This window comes from Odocoileus virginianus, chromosome 11 (assembly GCF_023699985.2).
Source record: "Odocoileus virginianus isolate 20LAN1187 ecotype Illinois chromosome 11, Ovbor_1.2, whole genome shotgun sequence".
Taxonomy (NCBI): domain Eukaryota; kingdom Metazoa; phylum Chordata; class Mammalia; order Artiodactyla; family Cervidae; genus Odocoileus; species Odocoileus virginianus.
This window is the reverse complement of record NC_069684.1, coordinates 18,455,336-18,473,814: the sequence shown is the minus strand read 5'-3', so window position 1 is coordinate 18,473,814 and position 18,479 is coordinate 18,455,336. Positions and strand designations below refer to the sequence as shown.

At 38.2% G+C, this 18,479-nt stretch overlaps 1 protein-coding gene across 2 annotated transcripts in view; it reads right to left on the bottom strand.

The window, feature by feature from the left end:
* ACBD6 (acyl-CoA binding domain containing 6) overlaps positions 1 to 18,479 on the bottom strand; it is a 195,000-nt gene that overhangs the window by 18,441 nt on the left and 158,080 nt on the right. For both annotated transcript variants that reach the window (XM_070473981.1, XM_020868795.2), the window contains one exon: positions 13,555 to 13,585. In XM_070473981.1, the coding sequence (XP_070330082.1) occupies positions 13,555 to 13,585 (31 nt within the window). The remainder of the gene's footprint in view (positions 1 to 13,554; positions 13,586 to 18,479) is intronic.

Sequence of the window (18,479 nt, the reverse complement as noted above, 5' to 3'; positions counted from 1 at the left end):
TGTGGTATTGGCAAAAAAATAGAAAAACAGGTCAATGGAACAGAATAGAGGGCCCAGAAACAGACCAACAGAAATATTCAATATAAAGATCATGGAGTAATTCTCTCTAGGAGGGCAGTAAAGGGTGTTGGAACCTTTCCTTTGCCTAATGCACTGGCTAAAACTTCCAGTACAATGCTGAATCAAAGTGGAGAGAGTGGACATCTTTGCTTTGTTCCCATTCAGAAGGAAAGCATTCAGCATTTTACCATTAAGGATAATATCAGCTAGTGATTTCTTCAGGTTGAAGTTCCCTTCTATTTCTATTTTTCTCTGTTTTTTTTTTTTCTTTTTTTCTCACCAAATCATGAAGGAGTTTCAGTTTTTCAATAGCTTCTTCTACACATATGGAGATGATCATGTTTTAGTTTTGGTTTTGATTTGTCTGATAGGGTGAAATACAATGATTTTCAACTTCTGAACCAACCTTACATTCCTGGGATAAACACATTTGGTTATAACTTATCCTTTCTGTATATTGCTAGGTTCAATTTGCTAACATTTTAATAAAATATTTTTGCATCATATTCATGAGACATATTAGCCTATAGTTTTCTTTTCCTGTAGGGTCTTTTTCTGGTTTTGGTGTAATGTTGGCCTCATAGAATTCGTTGGGCAGGGTTCTCTCCTCATTTTCTGGAAGAGTTTGTGTGTAGAATTGGTATTATTTCTCCCTTAAATATTTAGTAGAATTCAGAGTGAAGCGATCAGGGCCTGGGGATTTTGTTGTGGGAAAGTTTTCAGTGGAAGATTCAATCTCTTCAATAGGGGTATCTAGCTTTTAAGTTTCTTTTTGAGAAAACTTTTTTATCTGTGTCTTTTGGAAGTTTGTCTATTTACTCTAAGTTATCTAATTTACTGGTAAAAATTGCAAATAGTGTTCCCTTATTTGCTTCATAATATCTGCAGGATCTGTGTTGATGCCTCCCCTTCATTTCTGAAGTTGGTAATTTGTTTTTCCTCTTCTAAACTGGTCTGGCCAGCCCTCAGATTGGGAGAAAATAATAGCAAACGAAGCAACAGACAAAGGATTAATCTCAAAAATATACAAGCAACTCCTCCAGCTCAACTCCAGAAAAATAAATGACCCAATCAAAAAACGGGCCAAAGAACTAAACAGACATTTCTCCAAGGAAGACATACAGATGGCTAACAAACACATGAAAAGATGCTCAACATCACTCATTATCAGAGAAATGCAAATCAAAACCACAATGAGGTACCATTACACGCCAGTCAGGATGGCTGCTATCCAAAAGTCTACAAGCAATAAATGCTGGACAGGGTGTGGAGAAAAGGGAACCCTCTTACACTGTTGGTGGGAATGCAAATTAGTACAGCCACTATGGAAAACAGTGTGGAGATTTCTTAAAAAGCTGGAAATAGAACTGCCATATGACCCAGCAATCCCACTTCTGGGCATTCACACCGAGGAAACCAGATCTGAAAGAGACACGTGCACCCCAATGTTCATCGCAGCACTGTTTATAATAGCCAGGACATGGAAGCAACCCAGATGCCCATCAGCAGACGAATGGATGAGGAAGCTGTGGTACATCTACACCATGGAATATTACTCAGCCATTAAAAAGAATTCATTTGAATCAGTTGTAATGAGATGGGTGAAACTGGAGCCCATTATACAGAGCGAAGCCAGCCAGAAAGATAAAGACCATTACAGTATACTAACACATATATATGGACTTTAGAAAGATGGTAACGAGAACCCTATATGCAAAACAGAAAAAGAGACTCAGATGTACAGAACAGACTTGTGGACTCTGGGAGAAGGCGAGGGTGGGATGTTTCAAGAGAACAGCATTGAAACATGTATATTATCTATGGTGAAACAGATCACCAGCCCAGGTTGGGTGCATGAGACAAGTGCTTGGGCCCGGTGGACTGGGAAGACCCAGAGGGATCGGGTGGAGAGGGAGGTGGGAGGGGGGACTGGGATGGGGAATACATGTAAATCCATGGCTAATTCATTTCAATGTATGACAAAAACTACTGTAATGATGTAAAGTAATTAGCCTCCAACTAATAAAAATAAATGGAAAAAAAAAAAAAAGAAACCTTTCTTTTTTTAAATAAAAGCATTCAGTTTCCCTCTAAGCACTGCTTTAGTTGCATCTCACAACTTTTGATAGGGTATTTCTATTTCATTCAGTTCAAAATATTTTCTTAATTCTCTTGGAATTTCCTCTTTGACCTATGAATTATTTACAAGTGTGTTTAAGTTTCTCACAATTAGGGATTTTCCAGATATGTGTCTGTTGATTTCTAATTTAATTCCATGGTGGTCACAGAGCAAACTTTGTATGATTTCTTTTATATTTCTTAAAAGTTTGTTTTATGGCCTAGAGTATGGTCTACCTTGGTAAATATTCCATATTTATATTGAAAAAATGTACATTAGGTGTTAACATCCTTTAGATGTCAATTAGGTCAAGTTGGTTGATGCTATGGTTCAGGTCTTTCATATCCTTGCTGAATTTTTATCTACTTGTTCTATCATTACTCATTTATTGCATGACAATGGGTTATTTTTTCCTTGCTTTTTTTTATGCTTCGCAATTTTTGAGTGCAGAAATTGTGTGCAGGAGGACAGTGGAGGCTGCAGTAAACAACACTATTTACAAAACAGAAATGGGCATATTTTTTCTTTCATCATGCCATTAGTATGGGTGTTGAGTCCGTCTAGTCAGCCATTGGACTGGGTTTGATTTTGTTGTTGCTATGGATAACTTCAGTGCATCGAAGACTTTAAATTCCTCCAGCTGTGGGCTGCTGCTACCTTATGCTTAGTTATAAGGTTTGGGTGCCAGAGGGTGTTTTCAGTATTCTCACTCCACAGCTTTCAGTAGTCTGAAATATCTAGTCAGCTGCATATCTACTCTCTGTATTCTTTCTCCTCCCTATCAATAAGACTGCTACTACTTATTTCTCAGAGTGAGGCTCATGGTGAGAGTGGGATAGAGCTCTTCATGCTTTTGGGTTACTCTGTCTTAGGCAGGCTCTCAGAGGCAGAAATTTCTCAATGTTCCTGCATCCTCCCAGCTCCCCCAGATGTCAGCCAAACCCTGCCTCGTGTGAGAGGAAAGACGTCCTGAGTGGGAACTCCTGTGCTGCCCTCAAGGTGCAAGAGGCCTCTGGCTGTGACAGCGCAAGGTCCTAAGCTCAGGGGTTCCCTGTCCTTCCCCAGGGGCAGACCGGTTTCACTGCCACTCCTCCCCCAAAGGCAATGGGCATCTCCCTAGGCCCAGGACAGGAGGCGAGAACAGAAAAGCTTTCTGCTCTTCCCCTGGAGGCTTAAGGATTCTTCTTTGCATGAAATAAGGGTCTGGGGAAGTGGCAGTCTCGTTCCTGTGTACCACTGAGGAGGGAGCTCTGTTCTCAATTTGTCTACAGTTCCCAGTCAATGAACGAGCACGTGAGGGAAACGCATTCTTGGGTCTGATGCTCAACTGTCAGACCAGCTCACTTTTAGAATTTGTTACTTTTAGCTGTTTCTTCTCATCTGCACTTATGGTGGCTGCCTCTTCCTGGGTTGCTCTATCAAAGGCAACCCAGTTGCTGTGTCTTACAGGGGCTTGCCATTCTTTGGAATCTGGCTTGCTTTGCCGACGTGCAACTTCTGCTATCTGATGGTTTTTTAAAAAGTACAATTTTGCAGATTATTTAGCATTTTATTTTTGTTAGTGTGGGAGCAATATTCCGTTGCTATTTTCTTTATCTTAAGTGGAAGCAGAACTTTCCGCGAGTTTGGTTTTAAATGATTTACTAGGGACATTTCTTCTTTCGCACTTTGTTGGTACTCAGATAAAGAGGTTTGCATGGCTCCCTTGATGGTGTCTTCTCTCCCCCTGGTGGGTGCCTCAGGGTTCCTTGGTTTTAAGGAACCGGTGGAAGTGGGCACAGAGCCAACAGCTGAAACCAGGTTGTTATAAGTCTGGGAGAGCTTTGGTGATTCTTTGTATTATCCATCCTGAAAACTTAGGTACCAAACTCTAATCCATAATAGCACAGACTCAGGGATGGTTCCAAGGGAATAGAAATGGAAGACAGAAATTTTTCTAAGCTAAAGTCAGACCACTTGGGAACCCTATCTCTCTGCCTTTAATGGGAATTTTTAGATGACTATTAGAATTACAAATATTAAATTAATACTTGAATAAATGAATAGAGAGTAGGAGAAAAAGGTGTGTGTGTACTAAGTCATGTCCAACTTTGCGACCCTATGGATTGTAGCCTGCTACGCTCTTCTGTCCATGGAATTTTCCAGGCAAGGATACTGGAGCAGGATGCCATTTCCTGACCCAGTGACTGAACCATTGGCAGGTGGATTTTTTACCACTGTGCAACTTGGGAGGTCCAGGAGAAAAAGGTACAGAAAGGCCAATTTGCCTATTCTAATCCTGGGACACGTGTTAAGGGGTTGAGATCATCTTTGGGGATATGCCTCAGACAGGGAGGAAGGCAGAGACAGAATATCTTTACCAATAAAGTGTTCAGGATTATAATACTCCTTTGAGAGTTTAAAATTATCTCCCCAAATGAACATTTTCATTTTACATTTTTGAAAGGTTTTTTTTTTTACCATGAAACACTGTATATACCAAGTTAGATTCCAATGGAAGACAGTCTCTTAGAAAATAAAACAAAGTTAAAGACACATTGCCTAATATCAGGGAGCTGTGAAAGAGGATATTTATCCTGCACAGAAGTAGCTACATGACATTTATATTTTAAGGAATAATCATTTAACCTTTTTGCTGCAGCTATCACTCTCAACTCATTGTGAGAAATACTTGGTTAGGTTTTAAAATTGGAACTTTTAAAGCAGTATCAGAGGAATAAATTTCCCAGTGTATAAATCTGTAATACAGGGTAGTAACTACCACGGTCTGTCAGATCACGCTTGAGCTCAAATCTAACCCAACACTTGAGACTGCTAAGCATAAAGATCAAGGCTCAGTAGATGTGGACCATGGCTGAAGACACTAAGCTGGCTATGTCAGGCAAAGGGGCATTAATTTCACACAACCTGTATGATGATGTGACTTTTCCAGCAGTATGACACAAGTTATGAGTACCAACCCAGAAATGGAGCTTAAAACTGTTTTACATACAGAGAACTACAGCTAACTACCTGAGAAAAAAAGGCTTAACTGGTCTGTATAACAATCTTCTAACCCAACATACGTAAATGAAATTTTAGCTCAACTGTAGCTATGAAGTGAGATTTAAATTTGGAATTTAAGGGTTACAAAACTGTAACTTCAGAGTAAGGGATATGTTACCCGCAAGGAAAGGAGTTTTATTAACAAATTCCTGGGGTTTATGCAAAGACTGGTACAAAAGCATAAGCAACGAAAAAAAAAAAAGCATAAGCAGTCAGGAAGTTGCAGTAGGAAGAAAAAAATAAAGGACAAGAGGAGAAAGATTGATTTAAAGGACAAGAAGAAAACACACAAGTGAATCTTACCCTGGAATGAAGAAGGCACTTGTAGTACCTCTTGGAGAGTCACTGTTGATAGGCATCAATAATGTTTACATTTAGCACACAACCTCCTGCATGTAGAGGTGCCCAACAAACAGCTTTTGAAATTAAATGCTCTGTGCTCCCAATTAGATGGTGAGCTACTTGATTGTATGATTTCTATATTCTCCTCTTCATCTAGCACAGTATTGGGGATTAGTATTTGTTCAAAATTCATTAGTTAATTGACTTCTCTGCCTTTGGCATCTTTGGTGAAGCACAATTCACAAGGCAGAGTCGTCTTTCAGAAACATGTGAGCTGCTCACCGTCTCAAAATGGACAAAGACAAAGAAGATGAGAGGGAGATGAGAAGGAAGGGGTGCTAATGTTTTACCAAATTAATGAGGGGATACTAGTGCCTACAGTATGCTGCAAAATACAAAAACAGTTGTAAGCTCATCTCAGAAAGGCTTGAGCTAGTCTATAGGGATTAGAATAGCTGCTGGATTTATGGTACCCTGGGAACCTCTATTTGTCAAGTGCCATGGAGGCAGCCCTGACACTGGCACAGGTGAAGATGAATTTTCATTCAGAGCAGTGAGCCTTCTGACTCCATTAATCCTCAGGGTTTTGATGATGAATTTCTTTCTTTTTTTATTTTATTTATTTTCACTCTAATGCCTCCTCCCACTGCCCTGTAACAGCGTGCAAGGAACAGAACAGATGGTGCTTTACGTGGAAGATCGAGGGCTCATGAGGATACAAAGCCTGCCCACTCTGAAATCACATGACTGCACATGCTAGGAAAAGCCTTGATTTCCCCTGGGAGACACAGATGCAATGATGTTAGTATTCCCAGTGGAGCGGGAGGAGGAGAGGACCAACAGGCCATTTACAAGCAAGACCACACTTATACACTTCTTAGCAAAGACCATATTTAATCACAAAATAACAGGAGGACAGATACCTGAAAGTTCAAAAACACCAAAATAAAACGAAGGCAAATGAAGGTTTAGTATGCCACTATGCAAAATGCATTTTGAACAAACCAGTAAGGACACAGTAGTAGAACATTGGCCTCTAGTTAACCCGCCATTGGCTCTGACCCAGTTTTAATCGGAAGAAGGCAGGATTTACAACCTGCTTAAGGATGGAGTTTGACAACTGCTATAATCAGAAGAGCTGTCAACACAAGGACAGCTGTCAAGCCAAACTGTAATTCATAAAAAATAATAGCTAAGCCCCCAAGACATCCCTAACATTGTGTGCAATCACTGGATTTAACCATACTTAGAGTGTTATGAAAGTTTAAGAACAGGTTAAGGGTCCTAAAATAAAATAAAATTAACAAATAGCTACTGAATGTCTATTAAATAAAAAAATTCAATAATATTAAGTGACTAAATGGATAAAATATGCTCAGCAGATTCCCTGGCATATAGTAGGTGCTTAATAAATTCTAAGTATTAACATTATTATTACAAGCAAAACTCTGTTTTGACAGTCTTAATATTGGGCAAAAGTCTAGTGACCTAGTAAGAAAATCTAAATTAAAAATTAAATTGCACCTTTAAAGTACTAATTTCATGAAATATTCCTGAATTATCAGAATATTTTAGTTTTATATATTTGTAATGCCAAAACCTCTAATACTATTTGAGTGTTTAATTATCTTGATTATAACATATATGGTATTTGTCTTGTTATTTCTACAATAATATGCGAGAAAAAGATCATTTTACTAGATCAATCTTGGGCAGGATTCCTAAATCAAGGAATAATAATTTTTATGATTATCTAAACTCTTAGTGAACAGAAACAGGAATATAAAGGCACATAAATGAATATATATGTGTGTGTTTACTCACAAGTACAGTCTTGAAAAACAGCCTGACCCACTGATCAGGTTGACCAACGATAAAAGATTTTCATTTATTTCTATAAGAGATTATCTTCCAAAAAATTATGTGTGCTTTAAAAGGATACTAGGACTATAATTATTTATGGAGTTATGAAAAGAAGACTGGAAGTAGAATTAGAAGATCTGGACAAGTATTTTGGCCCTACCACCTACAACATGTTACCCTGTCAAGGTCACTTCACCTCTCTGGACTTCAGTTTTTCATCTGCAAATGTAGGAAACCAGGGCCCAGCTAAGGCATCTGTTGGAAACATTAAGAGGCTGTATGTATGAAAACAGTAACACCACCATCTTATCTGTCAAGGTTTGAATGTGTGTGTGTGTGTAAACTTTGAGTATAAAACACATACAAAAGAGTACCAAAATCAAAAACTTTAAGATGAATTTATCCATGTAACTAACTGGCACACAGATCAAGAGTCAGATCATTATTAGAATCTCAGAAGCACTCTCACCCTGTTCAACCCTTTCAAATGCTACCTACTCAGTTCCCCAAGGTGACCAATATCCTGTGTGCTAATGCTGGAGATGAGTTCTTCCTGTTTTTGATCTTCATATAAATGGAAGCATACAGTACACACTTCTTTTGTGTCTGGCATCCTGAACTCAGGATGTTTGTGAGATTCATCATTTTACACTCAGTGTTTCTTTTGCAATTCCATTTCATTCTCTTTCTGCAGTGCCTTTTAGAACTACCTTTCAGTTCACCATAGTTGTTTTTTTTAATTTGTGCCAATTTTGCACTTTAACCTATTCATATTGTAAGATTTCTGTAACTTTTCACTTATTTATTTGATTCTATTTTGAAATTCCCTTGTTCTTCTTTTGTAGAGTCTTGTTCTTGTGTTTTTGAATCTTTGATTTTACACAAATTTTTTTCTGATAATTTCTATCCAGTAGTTTTACTTAAATTCCTTAAAGTCTAATCCTGTGGTTTACTGTGTCTGCTGACATTCACTCAAGTGTATTCGGTAAGTTTGGACTGTGAGCTCATTTTCAGCAGAACTTCTTTCTGTAGGAATTTTGTGCTGTATTAGTTAAGGGAGAGAAGTTTACCATTTGCTTCTGCCAGGCCCTTTAGGGGTAACCAGCTGAGTGCACTTACTATGTTAATTTCTCAACATGAGAACTTCTGAAACAATCAATATAAATTTAAACCCCAAACTTGCTTGAGATGGGGCTTTCCTTTTTTTTCCCACCCAGATTCTGGTCTGTGGCAGATAACCTTGTTGTCCTTCCTTACTAGAAGGTCAACTTTTTCTAAGCTAACTTTTTTTTTTTTTTCCTACTGGGGATGCAGTCCTTAGAGGGTCTTGGTTTATGTGCAGGGTCTCAGTTCCAACTTCCCATTCCTCATGAAAGATCATTTCCAGGGTTTGCTGGCACTGAAATCCAAGCCCACAGTTTCCCCAGACTAGATACAGTATTGACTCACACACTACCACTATGGTTACCAGGTCCTTATTTATTTAGGGTGAGAGGTGAAGGACACCCAATGTCCAGGGACATCTGTTAGCTTAAAAAAACATGTTTCATATATTTATCCAGCAAATAGTTGATGCTCATTAAATATCTGAATGAATCAATTACAACTAAGAAGTGGTGTTTACAATACTAATAGAGCCTATATAATATTTAGATTTTAAATCATTTAAATTTAATTTTCAAATAGGTAATATATGTACATGGTTCCAAATATAGAAGTCATTAAAGGGTTTATAGGAAAATACTTCTATTCTGTGCTTGTACGCGAGCTCCACACTTCCTCCCTTAGGCAATCAACATTCACTTTTGTGTATCTTTCATTTACTAGCAAATATGTAAAGATATATTCATGGCAGCACAGTATATATACTGTTCTTCACTTTACTCCTTCCACTTAATAATATATCTTAGAGATTTTTTTCATATCAGAACAAAAAGAAAATATAGCTTATTTTGAAGCCAGTCAGAAAGACCTTCGAATAATGTCAACCCTTTTACTATTCAGAAATGAAGTTTACACATATCAAATTAAATGGACACATTCCCACATCGGTAAAGGCATTTACCCCTAATGGTTAACTATGGATGACAGAATGACTCAGCTACATTCTCAAGGGCATATTTAGTCTGGTGTAACTGTTTCCACAGTTTCTGGATGGAGAAATGAAAGGAAAACACAACACATGCCACAGAGAAGGCATTAAAAAATGTCTACTGAATGAAAGAAGGATTGAGGGGATGGAAATAAGAGCTAATAATCTGCTTTCTTTTCAGGCATGCCACACATTTCCTAAACTTGTGTATGTATAAACTAAAGAGTAGTTTTTTAAAAAGGTTTTTGTTAATTATTTTGAATTAGAGGACAACTGTTTTACAATATTGTGTTGGTTTCTGCCCTATTTCAACATAAATCAGCTATAGGTATATGTATGTCCCTTCCCACCTGAGCCTCCCTCCCACCTCCCACCCCATCCCACCCCTCTAAGTAGTCGAGCATTGGATTTGAGTTCCCTGCATCTGATTCAATCTCTCACTTTAAATTTTTGATCCAATGAAACTTGTTTAAGAAGAGAGAAACTAAAACACATTTTCCACATATGAGGAGTTTAGAAGGACTAGGATATTATTTCAAGGACAGTTTTGTTTCCAGCTGAGGATTAACAGAGCATTTAACGGCACTTCCCTGTCTCAGAGGGTAAAGAATCTGCCTGCAATGCAGAAGAGCTGGGTTCAATCTCTGGATCAGGAAGTTCCTCTGGAGAAGGGAATGGCAATCCATTCCAGTGTTCTTGCCTGGAGAATCCCATGGACAGAGGAGCCTGGCAGGCTACAGTCCATTGGGCTGCAACGAGTTGGACACGACTGAGAGACTAACACTAATGATATGAGCATTTAACAATACGATCAATCTCCAATAAAATTAACACAATATCTTTTTCTTCTTAGATGAAGTGTTTCCTTCCTTCTGCTCCTGATAAGCAGATCTTGCGTTCTAAGCAGTTCTGTTTCGCTTCACTAGGAAGCTGAGTGGTCCCTTCACACCTGCACTTTGAGTTGTCAGTCACCATGGTCCCCAGACCCTAATGCAGCCCTTGAATGGCTCACTGAAAGCTGATGAACCTCAAGCATATTCATAACAGTTCCAATGAAGTCCCACGAATCCACTGACACTGCTTATGCAACAGACTTTTAAAAGAATTTTAGTGTGTGGAACTCCCTCCTTTTCAAAGGAGGTTGCATTCGTGGAGTTGTCTTTTTAAGCAGAGTGGTGCACTCTGGACATTATGGCACATATTTTTGAAATAAAAGTCAGTTTGCTTCTTGAAGCCAGACATCAGGAATAAGGCACAGCTCCGAATTTTTTTGCTGAAGGCCTCACAACTACTGTTGGGAGTGTCTGACGTAATGCCTGGTTCAAACAGGTAAGGAGAAAGCTGAGAAAAATTTTTTCCTAGATTGAAAATCAGAGTTCAGAGTAGCTAGGATTTGGTGATGTCAGAGGAGCTATATGACAGACTTATATGAACATGTTTGCAGAGTGAGAGATGTGAGCACTGTGGAAAGTGGGTGGGGAAGGCATTTGTTTTTCTCTCCTTTCCTGGTAAATTTAGAGATAATGGGTTTGAATTTCTGGCTCCGTTAGGTAAGTTTACTAACTCTTTGAGTTTTGATGTCCTCATTTATAAATTGGAGAAAACAATTTCAGAGGGCTGTTTATAGAAAGGAGCCTTGAGATTTCTTGAATACTATGATGGGCACACCTTCCAGAGGTATTTGGTAACATAATGTACATGTATGGATATGTGTGTGTGTGTGTGTGTATATGCAACTTAACTATTTTAAGTACAGAAAAAGAATATAATGGCTAATAAAACAAGTTTTGGGCTATTACAAGTAACGCTGCAGTACATGTTCTTAATTATGTTTCATTATACACATGTTGGGGAGTATTTCCAGGGAATATACTAGAAGTGAAATTGCCAGGTTGTAGGGTATGTGTACCGGTAGCTTCAACTTCACTGGATTTTTGTCAAATTCACCTCCAAAGTGATGCAATAGTTGATGTTCCCAATGACAGTATATGAGAGTTCTTGTTCCTCCACATCCCAGCTCTATTCTTTGCACATGTTGTGTGCATGCTATGTGTATGCTAAGTCACTTTAGTTGTGTTCGACTCTTTGTGACCCCATGGACTGTAGCCCACCAGGCTCCTCTGTCCATGGGGTTCTCCAGGCAAGGATACTGGAGTGGGTTGCCATATCCTCCTCCAGGGGATCTTCCCGACCCAGGGATCGAACCTGCATCTCTTGTGGCTCCTGAATTGCAGGCAGGTTCTTTACTGCTGAGCCACTGGGGAAGCCCTGGTGCACATATTTACATGTTGACAATCTGTGTGAACCAGTCAAGTTGCTCAGTCATGTTTGACTCTTTGCGATCCCATGGACTGTAGCCTACCAGGCTCCTCCATCCATGGAATTTTCCAGGCAAGAGTACTGGAGTAGGTTGCCATTTCCTTCTCCAGGGGATCTTCCCGACCCAGGGATCAAACCCAGAAGTTATATCTAAATATTTTAATCTGCATCCCCTAATTATTGTTGGGAGACATTTCTCCAAGGGATTCTCATTTTTCTGTACATCGTGTGACCAGAGGTAAAGATAGCTTTTATGCTAGACTATCTTTCAAAAGATGTTAATATAGTGAATGACCTTTGTCAACGGAGGTACTGCTTCCTTCTAGAATAGAAGGCAGGTTTGTTTATTGTCCAGTATAAGAAAGACATGTGTTCTCCAGGGTAAAGGTTGGGCAGGTCTGCTGGCAGCTTATTATAAAAGACTGGAGTTCCCTAAGCTTAGGATTTCTAAGCTATGACACTATGTGTCCAAGATCTGCTGGGGCTTCTCTTTGTAGCTCCCATGGGATTCAAGGGGAAATGACACAAACATGAACCTCATGCTGCTTACTGTGCTGTGAACAATAGTCTTTTTGTCTCTGATCCATGAGTTTTGTGTCTTTTGCCAGCATCCATAAAACTGCATCAGGCTAACTGGTAAGGGTTCAAGTTGTGTATAATCTCATACTATTCATAGTTCTTGGAAGTTATTGGTGAGGGTGAGTATCTCGTTTATTGGTTATTTGGCTCTTCTCATTTGTGAGCTATCTGTTTTTTGGGGTCTATTTTTTCCATTTGATTGTTTCTTATTGACTGGGAGATGTTCCTGATATATTCTAGTTTAAATATTGATGACTGTCTTTTATCCAACTGTGTATATATTTGTGTGTGTGTGTATGTATTTGTGTGTGTGTGTGTGTGTGTGTGTGTGTGCACGCGCACGCTCAGTCACATCCAACTCTTTGCGACCCTACAGACTGTAGCCCGCCAGGCTCCTCTGTTCATGAGATTCTCCAGGCAAGAATACTGGAGTGGGTTCCCATTCCCTCCTCTAGATGATCTTCCCGACCCAGGGATCAAACCCACATTTCCTGCATTGCAGGAGGATTCTTTACCCACTGACCCACCTGGGAAGCCCTTATTCAACCATGTTCATATCCAAATAGAATAAAAGTAACAACACTTTTTCTAGTACATCACAGTTTTCAAAGTACTTTATTATCTCTTACCTCACTGAAATTACCCAGTAGCCCCTTAAGAGCCATATTACTTCCATTTTACAGATTATCCTCTATTTTACAGATTAAGTGAAAATTACTTCACGAGGCTAATCAGTTAATAGAAGAAATAAATTTAAAAATCAAGTCTATTTTTCTTCACTTCAATCACGTCAAGAAAGTATTTCTTACAGGAGAGATTCTAGCTCCTAAGTAACAATGATTAGAATCTTAGTTTTCACTGATAATAACAGGAATGAAATAATGAAGTTTCAAAAGGGGATTGGAGGAACCTTCATTTCTGTTGACTGTGTAGAAATGCTCAATTCACTATGAATGTGTCCATAAGAATTTTAACATACAATCAACTTTAGAGGTTATTAATCTGTTTTTTAAACATAAAGTTATTGTAGCTCTGCTAGTGGTTGGCATTTTTCCAAGCACTATGTAGGGTTGGACAAAGCTGAGATAAGCAAATAAAGTCAAATATAATTAGTAATAATTTAAAAACATCTTACCATAATGTAGAGCTGTTTGACCTTCATTGTCCTATAAAAGAAACAAAGAATCTAAGTTATTGCAAAAGTATGAAAGTATATAAGCTATAGCAAATATCTGATATACCAAAGTTCCACAGGTTTACTGGCTACAGGAAAAGAAGCCAGTTCTTTGAGCCTCACAGTAACCTCTGACCAAACTCTCCATCTCGGAGAAAAGGAGAGGGTTGAATGGTAACTTGTGCACTGCAGCAGCCACAGAGTGACAGGATGACTAGATCTGCAGATATTAAACCAAAGGGAATCCTTTAAAATGTGACAGTTTGATTACCCAATTAGTGGCAGAAAAACGGCCATTTATCATGGCCAGTATTATGATTTTTTTTTTAAAGTACATTCCCAAAATCTATCTAAGAAGTCTATGATTTATAGTAAGGATTAGTAGCTTTTTAAACCCATTTTCAAAGATTCAGATTCCAGGCTTATAACATAAAGTTTCCTAATCATATCAAATATCATACAGAAATGTGATTTCAAGGCACACAAAGTCTCTACAAGTTGTTAAGTCAAAAATTCCCACACAGACTCAGGAAAATCCAACTGTTCAGTTAAATTTTTATTCCTTTAAAATCAAAATATTTTAACTATATAAACTAATTATCGATGAGTATTTTTTCACGATGCTATTTCTTTTTAATTCAATTTTTATTTTACATTGGAGTACAGTTGTTTACAATGTTAGTTTCAGCTGTACAGCAAAGTGATTCAGTTACACATATGTCTATTTTTCAGATTCTTTTCCCATAGGTTATTATAGAACATTGAGCAGTTCTCTGTACACACAACAGGTCCTTGTTGGTTATCTGTTTTATATATAGTAGGATGTATATGTTAATCCCCAAACTCCTACTTGATCCCTCCTCCAATCTCTTCTCTGTGGTAACCATTAAGTTTGTTTTCAAAGTCTGAGTCTGTTCTGTTTTATAAATAAATTCATTTGTATAAGTTTTCTAGATTCCACATATAAGTGATATCATATGATTTTTGTTTCTGACTTCATCTAGTATGATAATATCTAGGTCCATCCATGCTGCTGCAAATGGCATTATTTCATTCTTTTTTTATGTCTCAGTAATATTCCACTGTACATATATATCACATCTTCTTTATCCATTCCTCTGTCAATGGACATTTAATTTGCTTCCATGTCTTAGCTATTGTGAGTAGTACTGCAATGAACATTGGGGTGCATGTATCTTTTTGAATTGTGGTTTTCTCTGGATATATGGTCAGGAGTGGAATTGCTAGATCATATGGTTGCTCCCTTTTAAGTATTGAAAGGAAGCTCCATGCTCTTCTCGATATTGTGTGCTCAGTTATGTCTGACTTAGGGGCCCCATGGTTGTAGCCTGCCAGGCTCCTCTGTCCACCACTTCCTACTCCAGGAGATCTTCTTGACCCAGGGATTGAACCCATGTCTCTTGTGTTTCCTGCATTGGCTGGCAGCCTCTCTACCACCAGGGCCACCTAGGAAGCTTCGTTCTCCAAATAATAGTTGTATCAATGTACATTCTCACCAACAGTGTAGGAATGTTCTCTTTTCCTCTGCATCCTCTCCAGCATTTATTATTTGTAGATTTTTTTGATGGTGGCCATTCTGACCCGTGGGCTTCCCAGGTGGCTCAGTGGTAAAGAATCAGCCTGCCAATTCAGGAGACGCAGGAGACACAGGTTCAATCCCTGGTCAGGAAGACCCCTTGGAGGAGGAAACAGCAACTCACTCCAGTATTCCTGCCTGGAGAGTCCTATGAATAGACGAGCCTGGTGGATTACAATCCAGAGAGTCACAGAATTGGACATAACTGAGCACACACATATGCATTCTGACCTGTATGAGGTGATACCTCTCTAGTTTTGATTTTCTCTAATAATTAGCAACGTTCAGTATTTCTTCACATGTTTTTAGCCACCCATAGCTCTTTCTTAGAGAAATGTCTATTTAGATCATTTGCCCATTTTTTGATTGGTTGTTTTTGGTTTTGTTTTTGATACTGAGTTGCATGAACTGCTTGTATATTTTGGAGATTGATCCTTTATAAGTTGCTTCATTTACAAATATTTTCTCCCATCCTGTGGGTTGTCTTTTTTGTTTTCTTTATGGTTTCCTTTCCTGTGCAGAAGCTTTTGAGTTTAATTAGGTCCCATTTGTTTATTTTTGCTTTTATTTTCATTACTCTGGGAGGTGGACCTATAAAGGTATTGCTGTGATTTATGTCAAAGAGTGTTCTTCCTATGTTTTCTTCTCAGAGTTTTATAGTATCTGGTCTTATATTTAGGTCTTTAATCCATTGTGAGTTTATTTTTGTGTGTGGTGTTAGAGAATATTCTAATTTAATTGTTTTACATGTAGCTTTCCAGTTTCCCCAGCATCATTTATTGAAGAGAATGTGTCTGTGCTGTTGTATAGTCTTGCCTCCTTTGTCATAGATTGACCATACCTGTGTGGGTTTAGTTATGAACTTTGTATCCTGTTCCATTGATCTACATTTGTTTTTGTGCCAATATTATACTGTCTGTTTTTTTTTTTACCATTTATTTTTATTAGTTGCAGGCTAATTACTTTACATCATTGCAGTGGTTTTTGTCATACATTGAAATGAATTAGCCATGGATTTACATGTATTCCCCATCCCGGTCCCCCCTCCCACCTCCCTCTCTACCCGATCCCTCTGTCTTGATGACTGTAGCTTTGTAGTATAAAGTCAGGGAGCCTGATTCTTCCAGTTCCATTTTCCTTTCTCAGAATTGCTTTGGCTATTCGGGGCCTTTGTGTTTCCATGCAAATTAAAAAAATTTTGTTCTAAAAATTTTGTGAAATATGCCATTGAAAATTTGATAGGGATTGCACTGAATCTGTACATTGCCTTGAGTAGTATAATCATTTTGACTATATTGATTCTTCCAATCCAAGAACATGGTATATCTTTCCATCTGAGCAGCGCTATTTCTTAAGCTGAGGGCACATGATCACATTACATGAGCAACACATAATCAGGATGATATACAGGTGGAAAGTAGGATTTAGATTAATTTGATAGGCATTTAGTATGTGGATGGCCATTCTTGAGCCCCTGGTAATTAAGAATAAATGATTAACCATTATTGCAAATGAGACAGAGTGGTATTATGATTTAAATCAACTACTCTTAGACAAACCATATCTATCTTTCCCATTTCCTAAAAACTGAATATGGGGTTGGTTCCCAGAAGATTTTGGGTGTGGTTCTATTTAATCTCCTAAGAAGAAAGGCAAAAAGCTGCCACAGAGAGCTTATTTTCTGGTTCAGATGGGTAGTTAGAAAAAAGTAATTCCTTAACACCTAGAGAAGTTCAGCAGGGATAACAGCTGATGGGAAGAAGACAACTTTGAGGCAATATAGTTTGATTAAACTGTTTTCTCACCAGAAATTGGAGTTCTCACTGGATTTGGCAGTAACATGTGGGTGGATAGGTTGGAGGAGATATGAAAGATGTAATTTTTAGGAACCTTATGAGTAAGGTAGATTCAGCTGAGGTGCAGCACTGCTTATATTTGGGATGTTCATTATGTATCATAAGGATAATAAACTCTAAGAGTAAAAGATGGACAGCAGTACCATGAAGTCAGAAGAATGAGATTATTTTTGCCTACTTTCTTTCTTGTATTTTTCAATATACAAGAAATATACAATATTTCAATATACAATACAAAATTTCAATATACAATATACAAGCAAAGCCCCTACTTTGCTCCTAGTTCCTCTTTGCCTTGCCCTGCCCTTGAGATTAATGACAGGTAGGGGAAGAGAGCTGAGGCAGCTACAGTAAACAAGATCCGAGAGATGATAACGAGGGGTGGCACGACAGTGTGAAGTTGTGTTCCTGAGTATCTGGATTCACCTGGCTACAGCCAAGGGCAATTTTGAAAGAACTGCATTGCCCACTATGGCTTTAAACTTGTATCTGCTAGTTTCCGAAGTTAACCAGTAAAAATGTGTGTGTGTGTTTGTGTACACACACCTGATGGGTTTATACATTCACATTTACAGTTTAAATGCTTGCCAACAGAAAACAATTTCAGAAAGGGTTTAATCTTTTGAAACTTCCAGACTCTAACCTATGCATCCATCATGGAAGGTTATATGTTCTACAATTATCCATTTTTAAAAAGTGTAACTTTCTTGCTATTTGTGTGTAAGTTCCTTGTTTAGCTACTGTGTTCATATAAATATATATGCAGAGTTCAATTTCATTCAATTTGTAATTGCTTATCTTCATAAGAGAGGTAGAAGCATAATTAATTTCTTTTAATCACTTTTACCAATGAGTGCTAAATCCATATCTCCACTTCAATCTCTAACTAATGAATTAATTTAAAATGTTTATTGAGCTCCTACTATGATCCAGGCATTGTTCCAGGTATTGGGAGCACAGAGGTGAGCAAGAGAGAGAAGGTCCCTCATGTTATAACTCTTACATTCTAGTGGTAGGGGAAGTAATAAGCAAATAAATCTTTTCTGTAATAGACAGTAATAAGTGTCCCCCCCCCCAAAAAAAAAGCATAATAAAGTGTCTAGATGATGTGAGATGCTATTTTAGATCAAAAGAACAAGGAAGGGCTCTTTGAGAGGGTATGTACACACAGAATTGGGGAAGATTCTAGGGTGGTCATGCAACCTCCTGACCTGAGCACATCATAGCAACCCATTATCCTCCTGGTCTAGAAGTAAGCATGTCACTCAAGCCAAACTAATTTGAGTCTTCTCTCAGGATTTTCAAAATAGAGCAAGGAGATAGAAGCATGTGTACTGAGAAAGTCTTTTTCTTCCTGGTCAAAAGAAAGTGGTGTAGTGAATAAAGACAGATACAAAAGGGTAAATATTGTATTATTCCAGTTGTATGAACTA